General features: G+C 36.2%; 1 protein-coding gene across 5 annotated transcripts in view; it reads left to right on the top strand.

Moving 5' to 3' along the window:
• The window catches only part of MLF1 (myeloid leukemia factor 1), a 30004-nt gene continuing 4007 nt past the window's right edge, over positions 1-25997 (top strand). For 2 of the 5 annotated variants that reach the window (XR_005128130.2, XM_037526218.2), the window contains exons 1-5: positions 1-120; positions 8801-8948; positions 15045-15128; positions 16158-16286; positions 25315-25474. Coding sequence is in view for 4 of the 5 variants with exons in the window: in XM_037526218.2 (XP_037382115.1) it covers positions 74-120; positions 8801-8948; positions 15045-15128; positions 16158-16286; positions 25315-25474 (568 nt within the window). In the remaining variant the exon portion in view is untranslated. Of the gene's footprint in view, positions 121-1276; positions 1353-8800; positions 8949-15044; positions 15129-16157; positions 16287-25314; positions 25475-25997 lie in introns of those variants that run through there. The other 3 variants (XM_037526219.2, XM_037526220.2, XM_037526221.2) reach the window with 3 other exon arrangements.

Here is a 25997-nt window from a genome sequence, read left to right as displayed (position 1 = left end):
TAGCGGCCGCCGCGCTCCACAGTCTCCGGTCAGTCGTCGCCGCCGCCGCGCCACCGCCGCCCCTGCCGCCGCGATGTTCGGGATGCTGAACAGCAGCTTCGAGGATGACCCCTTCTTCTCGTGAGTGCCCGCGGGGGGCGCCCTGAGGGAAGAGCGAGTGACGATGAGGCGGGCGAGGGGCTGTGGAGCGCGGCCTGAGGGAGGGGACGGCTCGGGACTGTGGGTGCGAGAGGAATTAGGGGTGTGTTGGCAAAGAAGTGGATTTGGGGGCTCTGGATTGGAAGGGAATTGGGGGCCATGGGGGCACGGAAGGGTTGGAGAATGTGAAGTAGTTGGGGTGTGGGTGAGGAGGATTTGGGGCCGTGGGGTGACGATGGGAGAACTGGGGGTGAGATGCGAGAAGAGGATTTGGGGCGAGGGGGGCGGGAGGGGCGGACTTGGCGGGTGCGGGAGGGGGGTGCGAGAAGGCGCCCCCGCTGCAACCCGTGTGCGGGCTGCTCTCCACTCAGCCCAAGTTGGGGGCCCGACTCCGGGTCCCCCATCACTTCCCCGATGTGGGGTCCCCTGCGCTTTGCGGGATTTTGCGGGGGCTGTCTCGGGGCAACTTCTAATGAGAATCGGGGTCGCAGAACCCTTTCTGCATTCGGGTTACCCCTCGTTGAGGGCGGGAATGTTTTATAGGATGACAATGCTTTCGAAAGGGCAATGTTTAAAAAACCTTTTCATAAGTAAGTGTTTATTTTTTTATTTTTTTAATTTATTTTTATATTTTTTTACATTATTTTTCATTTTTGCACTATGTATGCATTTTCATCTTGGTTATAGTCCCCATACAATTCCCACCCCCCTTATTTTGACCCTAATCCTTCCTCCCTCTCCCTCACCCAGTGTGTGTCTGGTTTATAGTTGCTTGTTTTTGATTTTTACACGTGCATAATGGAATATTACTCAGCAATCAAAAAAGATAAACTCATGCAATTTGCAGCAACATGGATGGAGCTGGAAGGGATCATGCTCAGCAAAGTAAGCCAAAAAGAAAAAGAAAAATACCGGATGGTCTCACTCCTAGCAGCAACCTAGAAAACCTAAATAAGGGACCAGGAAAAAGACTAATTATAATAAAGTAAAAATCAAAATCAACAAGCAACTTAAATCATAAGTAAGTGTTTATGCGCACACAAAAGAGTCTGAGAGTTGTGCTGGCTCTTGCCTCCCGGGACTGGAAGTTGCCAGGTGCTCAGTTTGTTTTCTTTGCTTGCTTGTGACTGAGCCAGGCTTGTTTGGAAAGACTCCTCTTTCTGTCAAACGCACAAATGGGGCTAGGAAACTGAGAGGTGTACTTGACACCCCAGGTAAACGAGCGCCAAGTGAATGATTCCAAGCAAAGTAATGTGATACCTTAAGAAGAAGGTTTCAGAAATTAGTTCTTTTACTGTGACCTACCTAGTTTTCTTATTATTATTCATCCGTTGGCAATTACAGAAGCAGTTAATAATCTGGATCTCTAAACAGGAAGAATTGTGATTTTTTTTACCCACATGTTTTGCCATTTTTAATTTTGACTTGCAAATTGATTCTGATCACTTACATTCTCTGTGCAACATGGGGGAAACATTTTTTAAAGGTTAAAGATTGTTTCTGGAAAAGACAATCAGTTACATGTCAGTCTTTTCAGCAGTCACTCTTTGTAAACTTCTTCAAACACCGGCAGCCATATCATAAAAATTTAGGATAAGACTATTATAATTAAATATTGTTCATTGATAATTTGATGTCCTTGATTCACTGTCTTGTAGTTAATATGGTATTTAGTTGCTTGCTGAAGATACTGTTTTCCTTCAACAGATACCATTGTTGATGTTGACAATTTCTAGTATGAACACTATTAACAGTTGATAGATTTTTTTGTTGCTTTAAAAGAAACTATTGACTTAAAATGTGTTAGTACTGTTTTTAAAACGAAATAACGTAAGAGGATTGAAAAGTGGGCAATAGAAAAGATGAAATGATTAATATAGAAAAATAACATTTTATTCTAAAGGTCACTCATAACTAAGGGGCATCTTGACTTGGGCAAAGACAGTTTTAGCTAACTTGTTTAGGAGCTATTGATTCATTTATGATCAGTGTCATTTTTAAAAATTTCATGATTATGATTTGCTGTTTTAGAGACCTCTAAGAGGGACTAAATATATTCACAGATAGTTGAATTGTTGAAGTTGTTCTTATAAAATTGTGACATCAGTACAGTTGGTAACAATTAAGAAGTCTATGATGAACAACTTTTGAATTATACCAAAGTGAACAATGGCCTTAAGTAAGTTTTGTAATTAGTGCTTCTTTAAAATGTGTAGCAAACGTGTAATTTAAACTCTTGGGTTACTCTTTCTGAGCAAAGGTAATGAACCCAAGAGCCAAGTCAGAAATAGCAACATACCACAAGTAGTAGGCAAACATCAAAGAACACTTTCCCCCTGGTGCTTCTGGAAAAGAATCATTACATGTCAGTCTTTTCAGCAATCACTCTCTGTAACCTTCTTCAAACACCAGCAGCCATATCATAAAAATTTAGGATAAGACTATTATAATTAACTTTATAAAACTGATTCATGCTTATAATTTCTCAGTTCCGCATTCAACTACATAAAAATTAAACATACTTTGGGGAAGTAAGGGAGAAAGGTGTGAATTTATATTTATTTCAGATTATCTGTAACTTGACTCACCTATTTAACTCCAACCCCAAACAAAATGAACATTCTTTACTTAATGTAAGTCAAACATAAGGGATTCATAAAGATGACAGGCTACTTATCAAAATCATCTGCTATCTTAAGGAACAAAGTAGGGTTCTGTGCCCACCATTTCAAAATTATTATTCCTCTTAACATTATGGCCAGGTCCATAGGTTCTCTAGTAATTAGTTTAATTTCTGACATATAGAAAGTATTCAATAAATATTGTTTACTGATAATTTGATGTCCTTGATTCACTGTCTTGTAGTTAATATGGTATTTAGTTGCTTGCTGAAAGATACTGTTTTCCTTCAACAGATACCATTGTTGATGTTGACAATTTCTAGTATGAACACTATGATTTTCTAAATGATTCATTTTTTCAATAAAGGGCATATGTATATCTAGACTCTCCTAATCATTCGAAAGTGGGCAGGCAAAAAAATAAATTTCTTGAAAATAAAGTTAAAATTGTAAAATAATTCGAGACTGATAAAATACCATGGTGAAATTGTCAAAAGATATGAATAAAAAATCTGAAATCTGTAGTTTTGAATTCAAATATATCTTCAATGTTTATCTTCTTATAATAACTCATTAAATGTCCCATCAGAAAATCAAAGGGAAACTTTAAAAGTGATATTTTAAATTTGATGTTTTTTTTTTTTTTTTTTTTTTTTTAATTTCTAGAGGCATGTCTTATTTATTTATTTATTTATTGTTTGTTTGTTTGATACATGCACTGGGTACAGTCAGAAGCGTGGGAGGGTGAGAGAATTCACCAGAGCCAGAGCGGGGAGCAGAGCAGGCAGAAGGACCGAAGTACACTGCTGAGGGGAGCAGCGGGCGGCAGGAGAGGTCTGCGCGCCATGTGGGACCCTCCTCTGGTGGCCGGGGAGCAGCCGGGGATCGAACCGGCTGCAGAGGCTGCAGGCAGCTTCGCAACCCAGCGCTCAACCGCTGCGCCACCGGGGAGGCCCAATTTGATGTTTTATTATATAGTGGAACTTTAAAAATCTTGTTTCACAATCTTGTTGTTTCAGAGCTGAAATTATTTCAGTAAAAATTGTTTCACAGTATACCTTCATGCATCCTTTCTTAAGTAATATTACTTCTAATTTGGTTAAAAGTACAAAAGCTAAAATCTATGCAATTTTTTCTCAGTACTACTTTCGCCTCTCATATATATTTACTTAAGAAGGAACAGAAATGTGTTCTTATGGCCAGGAAAATTAATTTGAAGTTGAATGGTTTGGGTTGCTATCTTATACCCCTAAAAGCTCTAATTCAGTATAAAAGTTTACATATGTCTAGTACAATCTAGAAAATTTTACTTTGTACGGAAACATGAATTATAACTCTTCTGAGCTACAGAAATAAAATTCTGTTCATGCAAGTCTAAAAGAATGGCTTTGTTACCATTTACAATTATTAGACATCAAAGACTCAAGGCAGGTTGGCAAATCTTTTTAAACCACAAATTATTACCTTTTTCTTAAGCACCCAGCTCTTTTAATTGATGATCCTCTGTATATATTCATAAGATGTTATTTTTCCATCTCTTTGCTTTCAATAGGAGCTAAGACTTACCTTTTTTAGTGTTTTTAAAATTTTATTTATTTTCATATTAGAGGTAGTTGGAAGACACTGCTTTGACCTGTTCACTGGGTTGAAATTAAATGTATACCATGTACACGTTATACATTGACTAATATTTTCTAAAGTGAGATTTTTGTCGTAGGAAATAAAATATCATCCCCTTACTAGATAAGCTTTTGTGTTCAATATTCAAAGTTACTTACATATTTGTTTTCAGACATGTAGTCTGAGATAGGGCTTTAATCAAGAAGGTAATAGCTTTAAATTATCTCTCATTTTAGTAATTTAAAAATTATTAGCTGAACATGCTCAGTTATTTAACTGAGCATGCTCAGTTAAAATTTAAGGGTTTGATTTTCAGAATGCCATTTTATATTAAGACCCCAGATAGCTGCTGTTATTTTTAGCATCTAAAAATTTATGTTTTCAGAATTATTTACATATAAAGCTTTTAAATTAACTTTGCACATTTCCTGCAAAGGTATTTTTATCATATTTGATAGAATGAAACACCTGAGTTTTGAACTGCAAAAATTTCTAAAACTTTCTAATTTGGGTCATTGTTTGGTTCATTAGGTGCAAACCATTGAGTTAGGATCCAAGAAGCACAGTTTCTAGATCAAGAAATGCTATTCCATAGACTCCACCCATAGATAATTCTTAATTCTATCCATGAACTTTGTAAGTATCCATGCATTGTAGGAGAATACTCATAGGAGGGAGGATTCATAGTCATTCCTATAGTTCTTTCAATTCAAGATCTTCTTATACCACCATTTGAAACTGCTTCTAAGCAGTGGGAATGTAGAATTATCTATAGAAATGTAACTTATTTTTAAAATATTTCTTGGGTTTCTACTATTTGCCCAACTCTTTGGATTCTTACAGATTTGTAGGAGTCTTGGCCCCGGCCCTCAAGATTCTCTTATGAATGTGATATGTGTTACTTCTAGCATCAAAACTTGGATCACCTGTTATTTTCTTTATGGACATGTCTACCTCATTGAAAGTAGGGAACATTTTTTTTTTTTTATGATTGAAAGAGTTGTAACAATCTGTTGACTAAGCTTTTGCTACTACTATGTATAGTGGAAAGAAGGAATTTTCCTCCATGAATGGGACTACTACATAAATTATCTGAGACCCTTATATAATAAAGAATAATATAATGCTTTTTACTTAGAAACACAAATATATATATATATATTCTTATGCAAGCCGAATAAAATTGTAACTCTGGAAAAGATAGAGATTTAAAAACAGAAGTTTATTCTGAAATGAAATATTACCAGCCCTTAGCAAATTTTTTTCTTCTTGAAATAATTCCCTGGTGACTCAATATCAAACTAAGAATTGAGTTGTTTTGTGAGTGTGTGTGGTAAAAGGGAGCAACAATTTATTTTCACTAGCTTTTGATATACTTGCAGGTAAATAATATGGAATAGAAAATGTGTATTTAGTCCCAAATATTCTTTTCGGTTGTGGTTTGTATCAGCAATCTGAAAGAGGCAGTAGGGCTGTCATGAGAGTATAAGTAAATTTTTACTGATTTAATTGAAAATGCATCCTCATGGAAAATCTGAAAACTGTAGGTTTGGTAAAGGAAATTACAGAATCCATGATTTTGGCTATTTAATGTCATTTTGGTGTATTTTGTTTCCTTCCATCTTCCATATATGAGTTTTTTCCCAAAACTTTATGGTTATAAATATGCTGTTTTTCCCTCAACATATACTGTAAATATTTTCTTAGTCTTTAGATACTCTTTAAAACATGATTTACTGTCTGAAAAATATTGCATATTTTGGATCTATGAGGAATATTTTTACATAAATCTTTACCCACATTTCAGGCTAATATTTTAGATTACTTTCTGTACATGAAATCACCACTTTATAGGATATGAACTTTATAAAGCATCATCATATTTCCAATTTATTTTTCCTAAAAGAATGAAACTTAAATTTCAAAAAGAGAAAAATATGAATAGAAAAATATAAAAGCTATTAACTTCTCACCTGAGAGAAATCTTAAAAAATATTAAGACAACTCCTTGATCTACGACAAGAGATTTTTGGCTTTCATGGAAAGGAATTCAAACTTTGTACAAGAGAAAAAGTCTTATATCCAAGCAGCTGCTGTTCTCTGTTGACATGCGTTGAACTCATTTCAGGACCCAGCCAGATTTCTTCATTCAGACAGGTGCAGAAGCCAGACTGTGGGCCCACTTTTGTCTTAATTTATTTTCCAACAGTCATCCTTTTGTTCATGTCAGTCAAAAAATAAAGATGTTTTCAAACATTTACTCTACTTATAAATATACCTGCTTCTATTTAAGTAAGGAAAAACATGGGCAATATTTCAAATGAGGCACATTTAGCTTCTGAATTTTTAACCCAATTATACAGCAATCAGAAAAATAATTCTCATTAAATTTTCTGTTTCTATAGGAAAATAATAGTTGTTTAATACTTACTTAAACCAGAACAAAATCTAGTACTCCCTAACGTATCTTCCTTCATTGCAGTTGAATTATCCACATATGTAATGTGGTTTTCTTAAGTAACTGCTGATTAATAAGAACCAACATTTTAATCTCCATACTTATATCCATATTCTAAACTCTCAATGCCTAGTGAATATACAACTCTAGGCAAAATGACTTTTAGAATCATCCATTTAAAAATATCAGGTGGTGTGGAATCCTTTAATTTCACATCATTCTATTTCATTTTTTATCTTTAAAGATTTTTTTCATGAAACATTCCAAACATATACTATAAAAAGTATAAACAATACTGTTTACCATCACCCAGAATTTCAAAATTTACATCTGCTTTATCCATCTCTAGTGGTGCTACAAATTCTAGACTTTTTAATCCTCTCAATCCTATGTATTTCCAAATACATCTCTGAAAATAGGAATATCTTAAATAACCACAATACCATATTCACATTTAACAATTCTAGTTGCTCGATATCATCTGGCATTGAACATCATCTAAATATGAAATACCTTGGAATCCAGGTTTTTTAGGTAAGAATAAAAATTGCTTCTTAGACAACTCATTTATAGGCTTAGAACTACTTGAAATTCTGTTCCTTTAAATAAAAAGAGAGTTACATACACCAAATTCTGATTCATTGATTGTAAAGTAACTTTTGATCTTCAAAATTTGATTTGCCTAAGCATAAAATAGCTTTCTTTCTGCTCTCTAATATGCTAAAATGTAAGCTGCTCATTGCGTGTCATTGATTAATTTTTAATTTCTCTCAATTTTCTCATAGTGCTAGTTGCTTATACTTCTGCTAAAATAGTGATTATTGAATTTTTAAGAGGTGGAAAAATCTGTAAGTGGTAGTCTGGTGAATTTTCTGTACCCATCACTCCTATCAAATAAAACAAAAATCCAAAACTAAAAATCCCACCACAAGAATTCATGTGAAAAAAAAAAACCCTTATTTATACATTTATGCTTTCTATGTTTATTAAATTGTTTGTTTCTTGATATGTGACAAGTCAATTAAAATTTTAGGTTCTTGAGTGGGACTTGGGATGAACGGGATAGCCTCAGATTAGGAATATTGATATTCACGCAGCGTAGAGAAAAGGGCTTAAAATATGATTATTACTTTATGTTATTAAATAAAATACATCTCTTTTTTTTTTCCATGAGGGGTATTTAATACCAGAATAATTGGGAGTGGCAGTATAACTCTGTTAGGAAGAGAAGATAAGGGAAAATAACACTCAACATATTATAATGGGACAACCTCTGAGGTTTGTGCTTTCAGTCCCTGAAATGTGATGCAGAAATAACAAAGTTCATGGTCACCTGAACTCTCTACCACACTGAAATGTTTCTAAGATGTTTCTTGTCGAAAAAGAGCAGATTTTCCTGCAGCTCAAGAGGAGGCACACAGAAGAAATAAATATTCTTGAAGAAGCAAAAACATATGGCCTGGGAATAAATTTATCATAAAATAAATGCAAATAGAAGTAAAAAACATAAATAAGTCTCATTCTTTATTAATCCTCACTAGAATTTATATTGTATTGCTGAAAGCCCAAGGTTGTCTCTACCTAGCAGCAATATTTTTCAGATTCCTTTTTTTTTTATTTCCCTTAGTACTAGCTTAACCTACTAAGATATGTTACTTTATATTTATCATTTTTAATATAGTTAGGGACAAATAAAAGTATTTTTATTATTGTATACAAGTGAATTATAGTGTAACAAACAGAACAGTTTTTATATTCATGAATAATGGATCTTTAAGATAATTCCATTATCTATAAACTGTATTTATGAATAGTGGGTTCTCATGAATTTTACTCTGCTAAGCTCTTTTGCTCTCTTTAACAAGCATATTAGCTCAAAATAATTCTTTGTAGCATTATTAGAGGCCTACTTATTATTTAAATTCCAACACTACTCTTACATGATTGTATATATTTTCAACAGTGATTCTTTTATGGCACACCGAGAAAGTATGAGACACATGATGAAAAATTTTTCTGAACCTTTTGGAAGAGATTTTCTCAGCATCTCTGATGGTAGAGGAAGAGCTCATAATCATAGAGGACATCGTGATGGTGAAAATTCCTTGGCTGTAAGTTCTTTATTTTAATATATTTAATAAAGTTAATGGGAAGGCCTAGAAGGAAATTGAAGTGTTACAGAAGAATACATCTGTAATAATAGGACATGACTAATACTTATATTACAGAAATAACGTATAAAAGAAGGTACTGTTAGAAAATTGGTCCTGTAACAATGAATTCTTAGTTTTATAGAATTCCACCGCACTGCCAGAACTTTTAGGACCATAGGGTTATGTATTATTAGCTAAAATTAATGCATTATTTTTTGCTTGTATGATTTTTTTCTCACCTTAGAATTTCCTTTCCCTGTGATTTAAATTAGAGCAGACAAGGCAATACTCTTTCTGTCCCATAAAATATTTATTTTTTCACTTTAAAATGGCAGCAAATGCTCTAGTATCTTGCATTATTTCTATGGGACCCAGAAAAACTGATCTTCATGGCTAGATTAACTGTAGATTAACCTTTAACTTAGATTAACACAACTGCAATGATTTACTTATAAGTTTTGCTTGAGAGCAAAGCTAGACAATTGTTACATATATGTCAACTGAAAAAAAAAAAAAACCCAACAAAACCCAGGCTATGTGTATATCTTAATTATTTTACTTTCTGCTTATTTTATTTCCAGTATTTTCTCAGCCTTAGAAATGGCAGTTCTAGAATAACAAATCCTCAAGAAGTACTGTAAAGCTCAGTCTCAGACTTGAAATGTAGATATTTGGAAGTCGGCAAACATTGAATTGGTCAATTAAGAAACTTGAATAATTTTCCAGAAAAGCATTTTATATTTTCCATGTGCAATAATCTTAAATAAGAACAAAATATTTCAAATGCTCCTAAAAAATTCGATGGATAAAATTACATTTCCCATTTAAATGAAAATAATCTTCACATTCTTTTTTAAATATAAATGTATTGTTTAAATGTATATATATTAGTCACATTCCAATTTTCTTTTAGTGAGTGAATAGTGGTATTATTGTATATTGCTTTTACTATAGAACTGTCAATTTCCATAAAATTCTGAAATTAAGATCAAAGGAAAAATTATCAGAGCAAAAAAATCAATGATATTCTGAAATTTTTATCCTTTATATGAACATTGAGACATTTTATATATGTAGCTCCTTAGTTAATTGAAAGGAAACAAATACAAACAATAGCAACAAAAGGCATCATTGGCTTTTTGAGCGTGATAGTTGTCCTAGTCTTTTAAACTTTAAGTGAAAGATTTTACAAAGTTTTTCTATTCATGATGAGTTTGAAAATTATAGTTAATTATGTTGATGCTTTTAAGCCCATATGCATAAAAATCTATATTTTAAATAGAAAGCTAGATTTTTTTTTCATTTTTCGGACCATTTCTTGACATTTATGATCTTTGTCACCTATGTTATGAGGGAAAACAACAAGGAGAAGCATTAATTATGCCATTTTCTTATGTATTATTAGCATTTTCTTCAGTTCAACAGCAAACCAGTTATCCATTTGAGAAGGGATTAGTTTTCTTTAAAACTAGGTAATTTAATCTGTAAATATATTTAACTAGGCCATTTATAATTCAAGATAATGACATGTAACCATTTGACCTTTAGATTGAGTGATGTTAGTGCTGGAGTCCATTTAAAGTCTGAGATTTCCTTTCAGTAAAAAAACAAATATAAAAAGGAATTTTATTTTTACATCCAATGTATTTTGGTGATTGCTGTTCTAAATACACATTAAGTGTATATCATCTGATACAATTTATTATAAATTTTTTATGTGTAGAAGAACTGGGGTATAGGCCAGAGGCGTGGGGAGTGAGCAGATTCCCCACAGAAAGAGTGGGGAGCAGAACAGCCAGATTTACCGAAATACACTGCTGAGAGGAGCAGCAGCGAGATAGGAGAGGTCTGTTGTGCAATATATAGGTTAGCGGGAATCGCTAGCACTGAGCCTTAACCCCTAGGCCACCAAGGAGCCCTTATAAAATTTAATATAAACACAGTTTCCTCTATTTTTCAAACTATACAGGGAGAAAATTAACTATTGTTGAATGATTGTGACTTTTTTTATATACATTTTCCCAGAAGTTCAAAATTTATTTTCGACATTGGAAACTTCCAAGTAGTGAAAGTTTTAAATTTGTACATACGTGTCTAAAAATTTATTTTTATTCATCTGTTAGGAAATATAACTTGCAAACTATTAATTTTGATTATTCCATTTATTATACTTAATCTTCTTTTGCCAATCAAACATTAGATATTTTGAAATCTGTGTGTGATCCTTTTTTGAAGTCTCTATTTCTTGTTCTACAAATTAGTTATTAGGGAGGTAGTCATTAAGTTTTTTTTTGCCTAATATCTCTACTCCTCTTTTGAAATATCATTAGATAATTTTTATTTTTAATTGGTTACTGGTCTTCTAAAAATATGGTATATTGAGGAAATGAAAAATGATTTAATCTTAAACATTGTACCTTATGTTGTAATTAATTTTGGTGTGAATTTGCATTTTCTTTGAGAAGTGTGTCTCTTAATCTATAGCAAATACTTTCTCTTTTAACTGCCTTTAATAAATACTAAAGTTGTCATATTTAAAAGTGATATATGATTTCTCTGTTTGCCTGCCAGGTTCCTGCCATGCTCAACAATGAATATTAAGCAGATAATTTTAAAAATATATGTTGAGTTCTTTTTTATTTATCGGTTCTATAATTTTGTTAGCTCTGAATTATGTGATTATGTAGTGCATTTCTTTTTGGGGGATTGTATAATAAATATCATAACCAAAATTACTTGGATTTTTTCCCTAGGTAATGAATTCTCTTGTGCCTTTTGGCAGTTTTGGTGGTACGGTTCGTATCAAGCTATTTGAGCAATATTTTATGACATTTATTTTTCATTAACTCCAGCAAACTGAATTGGCATGCAGTATCACTTTTATAATGGCTTTTTAATGTTTATATTGAAAAATCTGTTTTGTGTGTTAAGTATATTTTAGATGTTTAGGCATGTGTTTTCTGAAGTAAGTCATATTAATATATATAAAATCAGTCTTCAAAAAGAAAAAGTGCATTTTAGAAGGTGAAAATTTACTTAATTTACAACAGGGACTCCATCTTTGTGTTTGAAAATTGGAGACTTCCACGTGTTTACGATGACTTTCCAAAAGGTCTAAAAACACCAACCTGTAGATGGACAAGTGTTAGGCAGCAGATGACTGGCACCCCACGAGCCCCAAACATGCATGATCTAAGTAGATTCTGCCATCTGCTGCATAATGACAAAACATACTCTCAGTGTGTAAGACTACCAGTTGAAAAGAACTTGAGTAGAATTAGTGTGCAAGAGAGAGGAGAGAAAGAATATAGTTTCCCAGTGAAAATGGTTACCCATCTCCTTCTGGGTAAATGGCCAAACAGTGTGGGCCTAAAACAGGCCACTAATAGCTTGCCACAAGGCTTAAGGTAGCTTCTGGCAGGGAACCATAGGAAATGGTCAGAAGGGGCCAGGCAAGTCTAGAAGGAAAAGAATAAAATCAAAACACAAGTCAAGATAAAGGCTGCCATTGTCAGCCTTCCCATGGGTCTCTCACCTAAGTCTCTTCCAAGTGTCTCATCCTGTTACCCCTAAGTCCCTTGTGCACGTCCAAGGCCAAAAGTAAGTGTGGCTGCTTCTTCACATGACTCTGTTCCATATGCTTCCTCCAAGTCTTCTTCTCCCAGCTTTCTCTCCCAAGTCTTTTTTAGCTTCCTCTTGCTGTTCAGCTGCACCCTTCTTAGATGGCGCAGGGACCCTGGAAGCTACCTTTCTGTGGGGATTGCACTGTTACACAAGCACATTTGCTAAGGTTCAACTTGGTTGCTTACTCTAAGACCTTATTGCAGTTTGTTTATGCTGCTTTTTGTTTCCCATGTCCAAGTGTGGCTACGCCATACCCAGCTTTTTCCCCTTCCCTGTTCCTTTGGGATTTGATCCTTTTTTTTCTGTGAGGCAAACTAAGGAATAAAATGACTTTGGGATTGTTCCTATGGATACATCTACGCTCTCAAGAAAACTTTTTTTTAACTCTCTTTTCTATACTTTAACCACTGTCTCCCTAAAAGTTTGACATGTATTTTCTGTGCTGACCAGAGCTTTTGGTGGGATAAAAATCATAGCACTGTGTTATCAGTAAAATGATTGGGAAGTTTAGCCTGCTGTGGGGGCACAGACAGAAAAGCACCTTTTGAGGTGGTACAGTGGAGGCCCATCAGAGAAGACTTCCAGAATCATTAAGGATTAATAGGAGTTTACCAGGACAGTCAAGCGGGGAGGGTGGGCAGGGGTGTTGAACACAGAAGAAACAGCATGTGCAGAGACCTGAAGATCAGCAGATCAAAGATATTTAGGATAGCTTTGCCCTAGAACATGAATTATAGAAGAATGGAGAGGGAATCAGGGACTTCTTTAGGCTTTGGGAAGGACTATGGACATTATTTTCACAGCAGGGGAAGCAGTCGGTAGTGATTACTCTGTTGGAGCTGGCCAAATTCAATTGAAAACCTTTTGGAAAGGATTCACCATTCTAGAAACCATTAGAAGCATTCGTAACTCATGGGAAAAAAAGTCCAATATCAACATAAGCAGGAGTTTGGAAGAAGTTGATTCCAACTCTCATGAATGACTTTGAAGACTTCTGTGGAGGAAGTAATTGTAGATGTGATGGAAATACCAAGAAAACTAGAATTAGAACCTCATGATATACTGAATTACTGCAATCTCATGATAAAACCTGAACAAATGAGGAGTTGCTTCTTATGGTTGAGCAAAGAAAGCAATTTTTTGAAGTGGAATCTGCTCCTGTTAAAGATGCTGGGAACATCATTGAAATAACAAGGAATTTATAATATTACATAAATTTAACTGATAAAGCAGCATCAAGTTTTGAAAGAATTGACTCCAGCTTCAAATGAAGTTCTATTGTGGGTAAAATACTATCAAACAGCATCACATGCTACAGAGAAATCTTTCATTAAAGGAAGGGCAATTGATGTGGCAAACTTAATAGTTGTCTTGTTTTAAGAAATTGCCACAGTCATCTTAGTGTTCAGCAACTACCACTCTGATCAGTGAGCAGCCATCAGTATCGAGGCAAGAGCTTCCACCAGTATAAAAATTACTACTTGCTGAAGGCTCTAATGATGGCTAGCATTTTTTTTAATCAATAAAATATTTTTAAATTAAGGTATGTACATTTTTCAGACACAATGCTGTTATGCACTTAGCATAGTGTAGTGTATACATCATTTTATATGCATTGAGAAATAAAAAATTTTGTGAGATTTGCTTTATTACAATGGTCTAGAACTGAACCTGCAGTATCTCCAAAATATGCCCTATGCAATTATTCCTTTATGTTCCCCATGAGTCAACATCACTCTTGGCTGAGAAACCATCATTCTAGCATAATTCATAACTGTTCTTTCAAGAGTATACCCCATGCTTCAAGGGTTATGCTCTGTTGAGCTTTCTGTACTGGGCAGCAAATTGGTCTTATTAGTAGAGTGAATATACCCTTACTTGGACCCTACTGTGATGAGAAAGAGGACTAACTACTCTAGCAGCAGCTGCTATCAGCCAAATGGAACTGGGAGAGGTGCTGATACTCAAAATTTTATTTATTTGTGTGGTATAGGGTATTGAGAGGGAAGACAGAAAAATTTGAAGATCATTGTATGCCACAACTATCCCAGCTCCGGATACATCACTTAGTATATAAATATTAACCAAGTTATGTTTTGAGAAAGTTGATGATGTTATTTGTGAATATATTTAAATGTTTGTGCATGTATATATGTTTGTGTATATGCACATGCATGTATGCATGTATTTATAGTACATTACAATTCTCTGATCATATATATGTTGGCTTTTTGAGGTTTATTGTATGCTTCAATTTTTTCATTAACAAATCACTTTCACTGTATACTTAAATTATTTTTGCTTCCTCAATTGCTGCATGAGATCCCACTGCATAAATCAGAAAAAAAAATTTCATCTATTTTGGGAAGATTGATTTGCTGCTCTTGTGTTGTATTTGTAGTTAATAACATACTTCCTAATATCCTGTAGCGTACAGATGTCAACCCTTTTCAGGCAATGGACCGAATGATGTTAAATATGCGAAACAGTATGCAGGAATTACAAAGAAACTTTGTAAGTACCAATAAATTGATGAAAGAATTATTTTCAATTATTGGTAACCCTATATTATAGTGGCTTTCAATCTTTTTTAAACCATGGTCCACAGTGGTTGAAAAATATACTTACATCCAGTACATAAGAACTTGTGTATTTTATAAATATACTTAAAAGGAAAAGTTTCATAAAAAAAGGGCGTACGATTTATAGTATGTGCTGATATTTTCTATTAAATTCATATTTTAAAAATCCTGATCACAGCTCACCAAATTGATTTCACAACCTACAAGTTTGAAAAACAGCATTAATTAACTTTAAAAATTGAAAAAAAATTCAACCTCAAAAACATTTGTTTTGCTGAAGGCCACTATTATATAAACATTTTATATGAGTTTAGATTTTTTTTATTATTTAAATGGATTTGTAGGTTATAGAATAGTTTTGTTTAAAAAAATCTAAAAGTAATTTCGGAAATGTTTCGGCATTAAATTACGTCCATAAAGTCTAAGTACTTATAAACTAATTCTAATACTCTTGCTTCTCTATTCATTAATAACAAAACAATAACTTAATTTGATAAAAAAAAAAATACCCCTCTCATTTTAGTCATCCAGTTTGGAATCTAAGGATCATCCAGAATGTACGCATCTTGGGTCTTATTTTAGTAATGTGACAATCTGGTACTCACAGGAGGTATAAAACGTCCTGGTATTATGGTTAATTGCCTCATAGTTGGCAGAATTGCAAACAAAGGTCAACCGCTGAGTTGGCTTCAGGGCACAGCATCTATTTTTAAATCTAAGTAATAAGTTTTTGATTCCAAAGGTTTAAGGATCTCTGAGTGAATCACTCACAAGAAGAGGACTGGTACCTAGAATGGAAGGGGAGGGTAAGACATCCCTGAGGGTGCCATTTGGATATACCTTACTGATGTTATAGTACTTACCCTTAATAGGCCTTCTAACTAATGTAAATAAACCTCTGACAGTACTTCTTCATAATGACTTCATAATGACTGGATTTACTATTTATATTTACCTCTAGGGTCACCTTTCAATGGATCCTAATGGACATTCATTTAGTTCTTCTTCAGTTATGACTTATTCCAAAGTAGGAGATGAACCACCAAAGGTTTTCCAGGCCTCAACTCAAACCCGGAGGGCTCCAGGAGGAGTAAGTATTGTCTGAGCTTATTTATTCATTTATTCGTTTATTTATTTATTTATTTGTTTGTTTGTTTGGTTATTTATTTATTTACACAAGCACTGGGTACAGTCGGAAGCGCGGGAGGGTGAGAGAATTCACCAGAGCCAGAGCGGGGAACAGAACAGGCAGATGGACCGAAATACACTGCTGAGGGGAGCAACAGGTGCGGCAGGAGAGGTCTGCGAGCCATGTGGGACCCTCACCGGTGTCCGGGGATTGAACTGGCGCTGCAGAGGCTGCAGGCAGCTTTGCAGTCCAGCGCTCAACTGCTGCACCACCCAGGGAGCATTCTTAAAACCTTATGAAGATAAAGAATGATAAATCACCTATATCATTTTATTTATTTTAATTATTAAAATGTAATCTTGTACTATAGGTTTAGGGAAGACATGTCATTATGAAAAGCTTGAAAGCTAACTATTAAAGGCATTTTTTCATGTAAATATCTACTATTATTTATTTTTTTTTTTAAATATTAAATTTTATTTTTATATTCCCCCATACAATTGCAAACGCCCCATTCTGACCCCAATCCTTCCCCTCCCGCCCCCCACCCCCCAAAAGTGTCTCTGGTTCATAGTTTTTTTGTTGATTTTGATTTTCACTTTCTTATAGTTATTCATTTTCCTGGTCCCTTATTTAAGTTTTCTAGATTCCTGCTATGAGTGAGACCATCCGGTATTTTTTTTCTTTTTGGCTTATTTCGCTGAGCATGATCCCTTCCAGTGCCATCCATGTTGCTGCAAATTGCATGTGTTTATCTTTTTTGAATGCTGAGTAATATTCCATGGTATATATGTACCACATCTTCTTGATCCAGTCATCTATTTTTGGGCATTTGGGTTGTTTCCAAAGCTTAGCTATTGTAAACAGTGCTGCTATAAACATAGGAGTGCAGGTGCTCTTTGGAATTGATGTTTCTGTGTCCTTTGGGTAAATACCTAGGAGTGGAATTGCTGGATCATATGGAAGCTCTATGTTTAGTAGGTCCAGAAATCTCCACACAGCTCTCCATAGTGGTTGGACCAGTTTGCACTCCCACCAACAGTGCACAAGAGTTCCTTTTTCTCCACATCCTCGCCAACATTTGTTGTTGCTAGTTTTTTTAATATGTGCCATTCTCACTGGTGTGAGATGGTATCTCATGGTAGTTTTGATTTGCATTTCCCTGATTACAAGTGATGTTGAACATTTTTTCATATGTCTGTTGGCCATTTTCATTTCCTCTTCAGAGAAGTTTCTTTTTAGCTCTTCTGCCCATTTTTTGACTGGATTATTTTCTTTGTTGTTGCTGAGTCTCATCAGCTCTTTGCAGATTTTTGTGATCAGTCCTTTATCATTAGTTAGTGGGGTGCAAAAATGTTCTCCAGTTGGTGGGTTTCTCTTTGTTTTTGTTATTGTCTCTTTTGCTGTGCAGAAGCTCTTTAATTTGATGTAGTCCCAGCTGTTTATCTTTCTCTTCACTATCACTGCTTTGGGTGATGTGTCTGTAAAGATGTCTTTGATGTGCAAATCCCGTAGTGTTTCGCCTATATTTCCTTCTATGTATTTTATGGTTTCAGGTCTTATGTCTAGTTCTTTAATCCATTTTGAGTTGATTTTTGTGTATGGTGTGAGGTAGTGGTCAAGCTTCATTCTTTTGCATGTAGCGACCCAGTTTTCCCAGCACCATTTATTGAACAAACTTTCTTTGCTCCAATGCATAGTCTTTGCTCCTTTGTCAAAGATTAGTTGACCATAAATCTGTGGGTTTATTTCTGGATTTTCTATTCGATTCCATTGGTCTGTATGTCTGTTCTTGTTCCAATACCATGCAGTTTTGATGATTATGGCTTTGTAGTATAGTTTGAAGTCTGGGAGTGTGATGCCTCCATTTCCTTCTTTTTTTCAGTAGAGCTTTGGCTATTCGGGGTTTTGGTATTCCATATGAATTTCATCAATAATTGTTCTATTTCTTTGAAGAATGCCATTGAGATTTTGATTGGAATAGCATTGAATCTGTATATTGCTTTTGGTAGGATGGCCATTTTAATAATGTTTATTCTTCCAATCCATGAGCAGGGATGTCTTTCCATTTCTTTGTGTCTTCTTCTATTTCTTTTAACAGTGTTTTATAGTTTTCTTTGTATAGGTCCTTTACCTCTTTTGTTAGATTTATTCCCAAATATTTGATTTTTTTGTTTCGATAATAAAAGGGGTGGTTTTTTTTATTTCTTCTTCTTCAGATTTATTGTTTGTGTATAGGAAGGCTACTGACTTTTGCGTGTTGATTTTGTATCCTGCCACTTTACTGAATTGATTGATGAGTTGAATTAGTTTTCTGTGGAGATTTTGGGGTTCTCTATGTATATTATCATATCATCTGCAAATAGTGATAGTTTGACTTCTTCTTTTCCTATTTGGATTCCTTGGATGTCTTTCTCTTGTCTTATTGCTCTGGCTAGGACTTCCAGTATTATATTGAAAAGCAGTGGTGAGAGTGGACATCCTTGTCTTGTTCCAGATCTTAATGGAATTGCTTTCAGCTTTTCACCATTGAGAATGATACTGGCTGTTGGCTTGTCATAGATGGCCTTTATGATGTTGAGGTATGTTCCTTGTATCCCAAGAATTTCAAGGGCTTTTATCATGAATGGTGTTTGCACTTTGTCGAAAGCTTTCTCAGCATCTATTGATATTATCATATGGTTTTTATATTTCTTTTTGTTGATGTGTTGGATAACGTTGATTGATTTTCGGATGTTAAACCATCCTTGTGCCCCTGGAATGAATCCAACTTGGTTGTGGTGAATTATCTTATGGATACATTGTTGGATTCTGATAGCTAAAATTTTATTGAGGATTTTTGCATCAGTGTTCATTAGGAGATTGGCCTATAGTTTTCTTTTTTGTGTTGTCCTTATTCAGTTTTGGTATTAGTGTAATATTGGCTTCATAGAACGTGTTTGTATTGTCCCTTCCTTCTCAATTTTTTGGAAGAGTTTGTGAAGGATAGGCACTAATTCGTCTCTGAATGTTTGGTAGAATTCATTTGTAAATCCATCAGGTCCTGGGCTTTTGTTTTGGGAGGTTTTTAATTACCATTTCAATTTCGCTGCTTGTAATTGGTCTGTTTAGGTGTTCTATTTCTTCTTTATCTAGCTTTGGGTGATTGTAGAGTTGTAGGAATTTGTCCATCTCCTCTAGATTGTTGAACTTGTTTCCATATAACTGTTCATAGTAGTTACTGATTATTCTTTTGATTTCTGCTGTGTCCGTTGTGATTTCTCCTCTTTCATTTATGATTCTGTGTATTTGTGCTTTCTCCCTTTTTTCCTTTGTGAGCCTGGCTAGGGGTTTGTCTATTTTATTTATTTTTTCAAAGAACCAGCTCTTGGTTTCATTGATCTTTTGGGTTGTTTTTTTAGTTTCAATTTCATTTATTTCTGCTTTGGTTTTTATTATTTCTTTTCTTCTACTGGTTCTGGGGTTTTTTTGTTGTTCTTTTTCTAGATCTTTGAGCTTCGAGATTAGGTTGTTTCTTTGAGTTCTTTCTTGTTTTTTGATGTGAGCTTCTATTGCTATATATTTTCCTCTTATTACTGCTTTTGCTGCATCCCATACATTTAGGATATTGGTGTCCTCCTTGTCATTCAATTCAAAGAATTTTTTAATTTCTTCTTTGATCTCCTCGTTAGTCCAGTGGTCTTCCAGTAGTGTGGCTTTTAATCTCCATGAGGTAGGATAGTTCCTTGCCTTCTTTTTATGATTTATTTCTAGTTTGATGCCTTCGTGGTCAGAAAAGATGGTTGGTATGATTTCAATCTTGGTGTATCTGTTGATGTTTGTCTTGTGCCCCAGTATGTGATCGATCCTGGAGAATGATCCGTGTGCGCTTGAGAAAAATGTGTACTCCGTTTTTTTTGGGTTTAGTGTTCTATAGATGTCTGTTAAGCCCAAATGCTCTAGGTCCTTATTTAGAGCTTTAGTTTCTTTACTTATTTTTTGTCTTGTTGATCTATCCATTGTTGATAGTGGTGTGTTGAAGTCTCCCACTACATATGTGTTTTCTCTGATGTCTGTTTTCAGAGAGGACAACAGTTGTCTGATATATTTTGGTGCTCTTTCGTTTGGTGAGTATATGTTAATGAGTGTTATTTCTTCTTGAAGTATTGTCCCCTTAATCATAATGTAGTGACCATTGGGGTCTCTTTTTATTTTTTTGAGTTTGAAGTCTGTTTTATCTGATATAAGTATAGCTGTTCCTGCTTTCTTTTTTGGCCCATTTGCTTGTAGGATTGTTTTCCATCCTTTGACTTTGAGCCTATTTTTATCTTTTGTAGCTAAATGTGTTTCCTGGAGACAGCAAAAGGTTGGGTTTTGTTTCTTAATCCAGGCTGCAACTCTGAGTCTTTTTATTGAAGAGTTTAGTCCATTTACATTTAGAGTTAATATTGATATGTTAGCATCTGTATTTGCCATTATGTTTGTCTTTCCTTTGATTTTATTTATTTATTCTTTTAATAACTTTTTTTTTTTGGTCTTTTTTCGTTGTTATTCGTCCCTCTGAGGTTCTGGCTTTAGGATTCCTTGTAGTATTTTTTGGAGTGGGGGTTTAGTCGCAATGAAATTCCGGAGTTTCTCTTTGTCTGGGAAGGTCCATATTCTTTCTTCATGGAGGAAAGAGAGCTTTGCGGGATAGAGTATTCTTGGTTGGCATCTGTTTTCTTGGAGTCTGTTGACTATGTCCCTCCACTCTCTCCTTGCCCGTAGTGTTTCTTCAGAGAAGTCTGATGTCAGCCTGATTGGTTTTCCTTTGAATGTTATCTGTTTCTTCCCTCTTGTCAGCTTCATTATTTTTTCCTTGTCCTGGATTCTTGGGAGCTTTACTATTATGTGTCTTGCTGTGTTTTTCCTTTCGTCGTGGAAGTTTGGTGTTCTTCTTGCTTCTTGTATATCAATTTTCAGCTCCTTCTTCTCATTTGGGAAGTTCTCTTCAATTATATCCATGAATATTTTCTCTGTTCCTACATCTCTCTCCTCTCCTTCTGGAATTCCTATAACTCTTATATTTCCTTTCCTCATGGAGTCAGATAGTTCCCGAAGTCTTTCTTCATTCTTTTTCCTTCGTACTTCTCTTTCCTTTTCTGTTTTGGTTCTTTTTATTTCTGTGTCTTCAAGATTACTTATTCGTTCTTCCATTTCATCTATTCTGCTTTCATTGCTTTTCCCAGAGTTCTTTAGTTCCTCCATTAATTCTTTGATCTCCTGCATTTCTCTTACTTCCCTCTTTAGGGACTCAATTTCCTTCTTCTGATCTATCACTTTTTTAATCATGGCAATTTTAAATTCTCTTTCTGGAAGGCTCAGAAGTTCTTCCAAGTCGCTGTCGTTGCAATCTGGGGAGTGGTTTTCTTTTTGTGGTGTGCTTCTTTCCTGAGGAGTTTTTAGGTTGCGTGTGGTTCTTCTACTCCCTACTGTCTGTTTTCTAATTTGTCGTATGCGTTGGGACACTGTGTTGCTCGGACTGACTGACATCTTGGGTGAACTTCTTCGCTCCCTCTGGCTCTTCCAGGAGCCATCTCTGTCTTCTGGGGGAGCTTTCTGCTGGTTTTAGGCAGTTTTTACTGAAGAAATGTCCCTGTTCTCAAATGGCGAAGCGGGATGCAGTCCCTGCGCCTCCGGTTTCAGGCACACTCTTCTGCGCACCCGGTCTGCCCCGGACGTGGGTGCCTGCTCCCTCTGTGGGCTCAGACTGCTGGTCGGAAGGGGCCTGGCGTGGAATAACTTCCCGGCTGGCCACTGGGTCCTCCAGAAACCTTCTGCCCTTTTCAAGCAGACTTAAGAAATGTCCTGTTTTATAGGGTGTTAGTGACTTTTTTTTCCCTGGTCACTAGGTGGCGCCAGAGATCTCTCCTATTGTCCTTGGGGGGCTGTTTTTCGCCTCCCCCCACCCCGTGGGACAGAGAACAGAGCGGGAATGGTAGGGTACACCTCAACAGCTTTGGGGTGCTGTGTCTGCCTTGTGCCCCACCGTCGTGGAGAAACCACGCCCCGAATTTTCGTGCCCCGGGTCTCAGTTCAAAGCCCTCAGGTCCAGGACGCGGGCTGTAGCCCAGTTCAGTGGCGCGGGAATGGCGCCTTTTGCACCGCTCCCGTGCCTGGGCGCCTGGTTCCTGCTTACTCAGGGAGGGACCTTCACCTCAGTGAGGACCTCCGTGCGTCTCCCCGCAAGCCTAGGTCGTCTCCCCGCAAGCCTAGGTCGCAGGCGCGGGGACCTGGGCAGCCGCGATCCCGGTCTGCACTTGCTTTTCAAGCGCGCCAGGCGCGCCGCGTTTCCCGCGCAGGCTTACCGGCAGCCCGGGCTGTGTGCGCGTCTCCCGGGGTCTTTGTTCTTCTCTAATGGCGCCCGGAGCCGTTCGCTCACCGCCGTGGCGGATCCTGCAGGGTTCGCCTCAGCTCCCGTTCACGGGGTGTGGTGGCTGCAATAGTTCCTTTCCGCTCACAGTCCCGCTTGCTGCGTCGTTTGTTCTTGTTGGTTGTTTTGGTTTGTTGTTTCCTCCTCTCTGCCGGTCGGAGAGTGCCGCCTCTGTGGGCGGGGGAGGGGAGCAGGGTTCTGCGCTTCCCTCCCTTCTAGTCCTCTTTTATGGCCACTTTCTTCTTCGGGCAGTTCGCTGGCGTCACCCGTTTATCTTCCGTGTCCCACTTCTCACTGGGACCTGCCGCTTTTCCTCCCTATTCACTTTTTTTAATGGGAGATCTTACTCGCAGCGTCTCCTCGCCGCCATGTTGCTCCGCCCCTCTCTACTATTATTTATTACCCTTATCTGTTGACATGGTACGTAGACACTATAAGAAGTCTTTGTTTTATGAAATAAATGTCTATTTTTAGTTTATATTTGAACTAATGAAATTTTTAACTCATGAAACTTTTCAAGTATATGGAAAGGATATGCAGAATAATATACTCATTCTTTCCACTCAGTTTAGTCAAATCATAATATTTTTCTATATTTGCTTTAAATTATCTCTAGTTTTGTTTTCTTTGTAAGCAAAAAATATAGGTGCAGTTGAAGCTTCCAGTGCACTCCTCCTTGGTCCCTTTTCCCTTTCTTCCATCCCATAAAGAACCCTTTTCCTCTATGTGGAATTTATCGTGTTTTTACAATTTTATTTAATAATAATAAACAATGTAATTATTTTACAGCTTCTAAACTTTTTATATATTTCTTTTCAATGCGGACTTTTATTTATGTTTTTTTTAAAGGTTAACAAAAGGTTTATTTACAAGGGAAGGGGAATGAGGAAATATACAACTCAGGGAGAAAAGAGGGAGATAAATTCTTAAATGTGTCCTACCCGTTCCACCCACCTGGAATCTCAAATGACCCACTGAGACCAAACCTGCCTGGCCAAGAGCACGAGCCAAGTGTGCCTGACCCCACTAACATGGCTGGGTTTTATTTACAAACAGAGAAAATGGCTGTTTAACTCCGCCCTTAGGTCCTCGCCACTTCCCTTTGGGGATCCTGGAATTTGTAGTTCTAAACTTTTTATAAATGATCCTCTGCAACTTTATGCAGGTGTCCTCTAACTTGACTTTGCTCAGTAATATGCTCCTGAGATTTATACAAGTCTGTATGTGTAGTTCTGGTTTCCCTAAATCCTGTGTATTACCCAGAATATGAATATACCACCATTTTTCAATGTCTGAATATATTAACCTCTCTTGATATATATTTAGGTGTTTTAATTGTTTACTTATTCATCTTTATATATCTCCTTGTGCAAAAGGCCTACGATTGGTATTGTTGGGTTGTAGGAAGTATGTATGTTCATTTTCATCTAGAAATTGCCAAGTTACTATCACAAGTTACTATCACAAATAGTAATTGCCAAGTTACTATTTGTAGTTTTCATCTACAAATTGCCAAGTTACTGTTGCCAAGTTGACTCCCACTATGATATGAGAGTTCTCATTCCCCTACTTCCTTTCAGAACTCCTAGTAAAAAAATATTGAGGTTACTTGCATATGGTTGTGAATATTTCATTTTTTTTAGTTCACACATATAAAGAGGTACCTTTTAGTGATGTCATAGTACAGCTAATTCATCTCAGACATTTTAATTTTCTGTAAGGTACATCTTAAATGTAAACAGACTATTAAGTGTAGATATCCACAGCAAACCATGTTAAATAGCCTGTGACTATCATAAACATTTTTTTTTTTTTTTTTTTTTGTGGGACCCTCGCCAGCGGCCGGGGAACGAACCAGCACTGCAGTGGCTGCAGGCAGCCTCGCAGCCCAGTGCTCAACCGCTGCACCACCAGGGGAGGCCTACTATCGTAAACATTGTAATAACACATAAAGTTTATAGGTGGGAATATGAGATTCAAGCCCATCAACACAACTACTGAATAGTTAACCTTACTTGTAGGAATGCTAACATGAGCCCCCAATATATATTGTCACACTATAGCAAGCACTTTTTTATACTTTATCTTAATATTAAATTATGTTTTGTAAAAATGTTAAATTATGTTGGTTCTATTTGCCTATACTTTTAAATTTTTAACCAGCCCATTAAATGTCAGAGAACTGTTTACTGTATAGTTTCGGTAAGGGTTGATAGTTGTTTTTATTTTTTAAAGATTTATTTATTTATACATACAAGAACTGGGCTATAGGCCAGAGGTGTTGGGCGGGGGAGGGGGAGTTAGAGGATTCACCAGAGACAGAGTGGGGAACAGAACAGGCAGATTGACTGAAATACACTGCTGAGGGGAACAGTGGGTGAGTCAGCAAGTCATGTGGGTAGCTCCCTGTCCGGGGGTCGAACTCGTGCTGCAGTGGCTGTGGATAGCTTCATAGATTGCGTCTTACCCCTTGCTTCACCAGGGAGGCCCTGGTAGTTGTTTTTGAAGCAATAAATCTGTGATCCTGAGAAGTTTAGATTATATCCATTATATTTAAATAATAACTAAGTAATTTTTAAATCTTCTTTAAATTAACAGATAAAGGAAACAAGGAGAACATTGAGAGATTCTGACAGTGGACTAGAAAAAATGGCTGTTGGTCATCATCTTCATGACCGTGCTCATGTCATTAAAAAGTCAAAGAACAACAAAACTGGAGATGAAGAGGTCAATCAAGAATTCATTAACATGAATGAAAGTAAGTTATCACAGAAAATAGTTTCTTCCTCTTAAAGTTAAAATAGCAACTGGGGGACTCCCTGGTGACACAGGGGGTTAAGTCTTAGCACTATGAAGCTATTGGCATGAGTTTGATCCCCAGCCAGGGAGCAGCCCACATGGTGCAGCAGGCATCTCCTGTCTGGCCCGCTGCTCCCCTCAGCAGTGTATTTCAGTCGATCTGCCTGTTCTGCTCCCCTCTCTGTCTCTGATGAATCCTCTCACCCCCCAAAACACTGGCCTACACCCCAGTTCTTGTGTGCATAAATAAATAAAGAAAAGTTAAAAATGATGTAAAGAAGGTAATTCATAAGGTATTTTGATATAGTTTATGAATAATATGTGTAGAAAATACCTTATTGAAGTAATAAAATTCTGGTTTTGTCATTTCATAGATTTTTATTTATTTATTTGTTTGTTTGTTTGTTTGTTTGTTTTGTTTATACATGCACTGGGTACTGTCAGAAGTGCGGGAGGGTGAGAGAATTCACCAGAGCCAGAGC

Source organism: Talpa occidentalis, unplaced genomic scaffold (assembly GCF_014898055.3).
Source record: "Talpa occidentalis isolate TD23 unplaced genomic scaffold, MPIMG_talOcc4v2.1 talOcc4.4, whole genome shotgun sequence".
NCBI classification, from domain to species: domain Eukaryota; kingdom Metazoa; phylum Chordata; class Mammalia; order Eulipotyphla; family Talpidae; genus Talpa; species Talpa occidentalis.
This window is presented reverse-complemented; position numbering and strand designations above follow the sequence as displayed.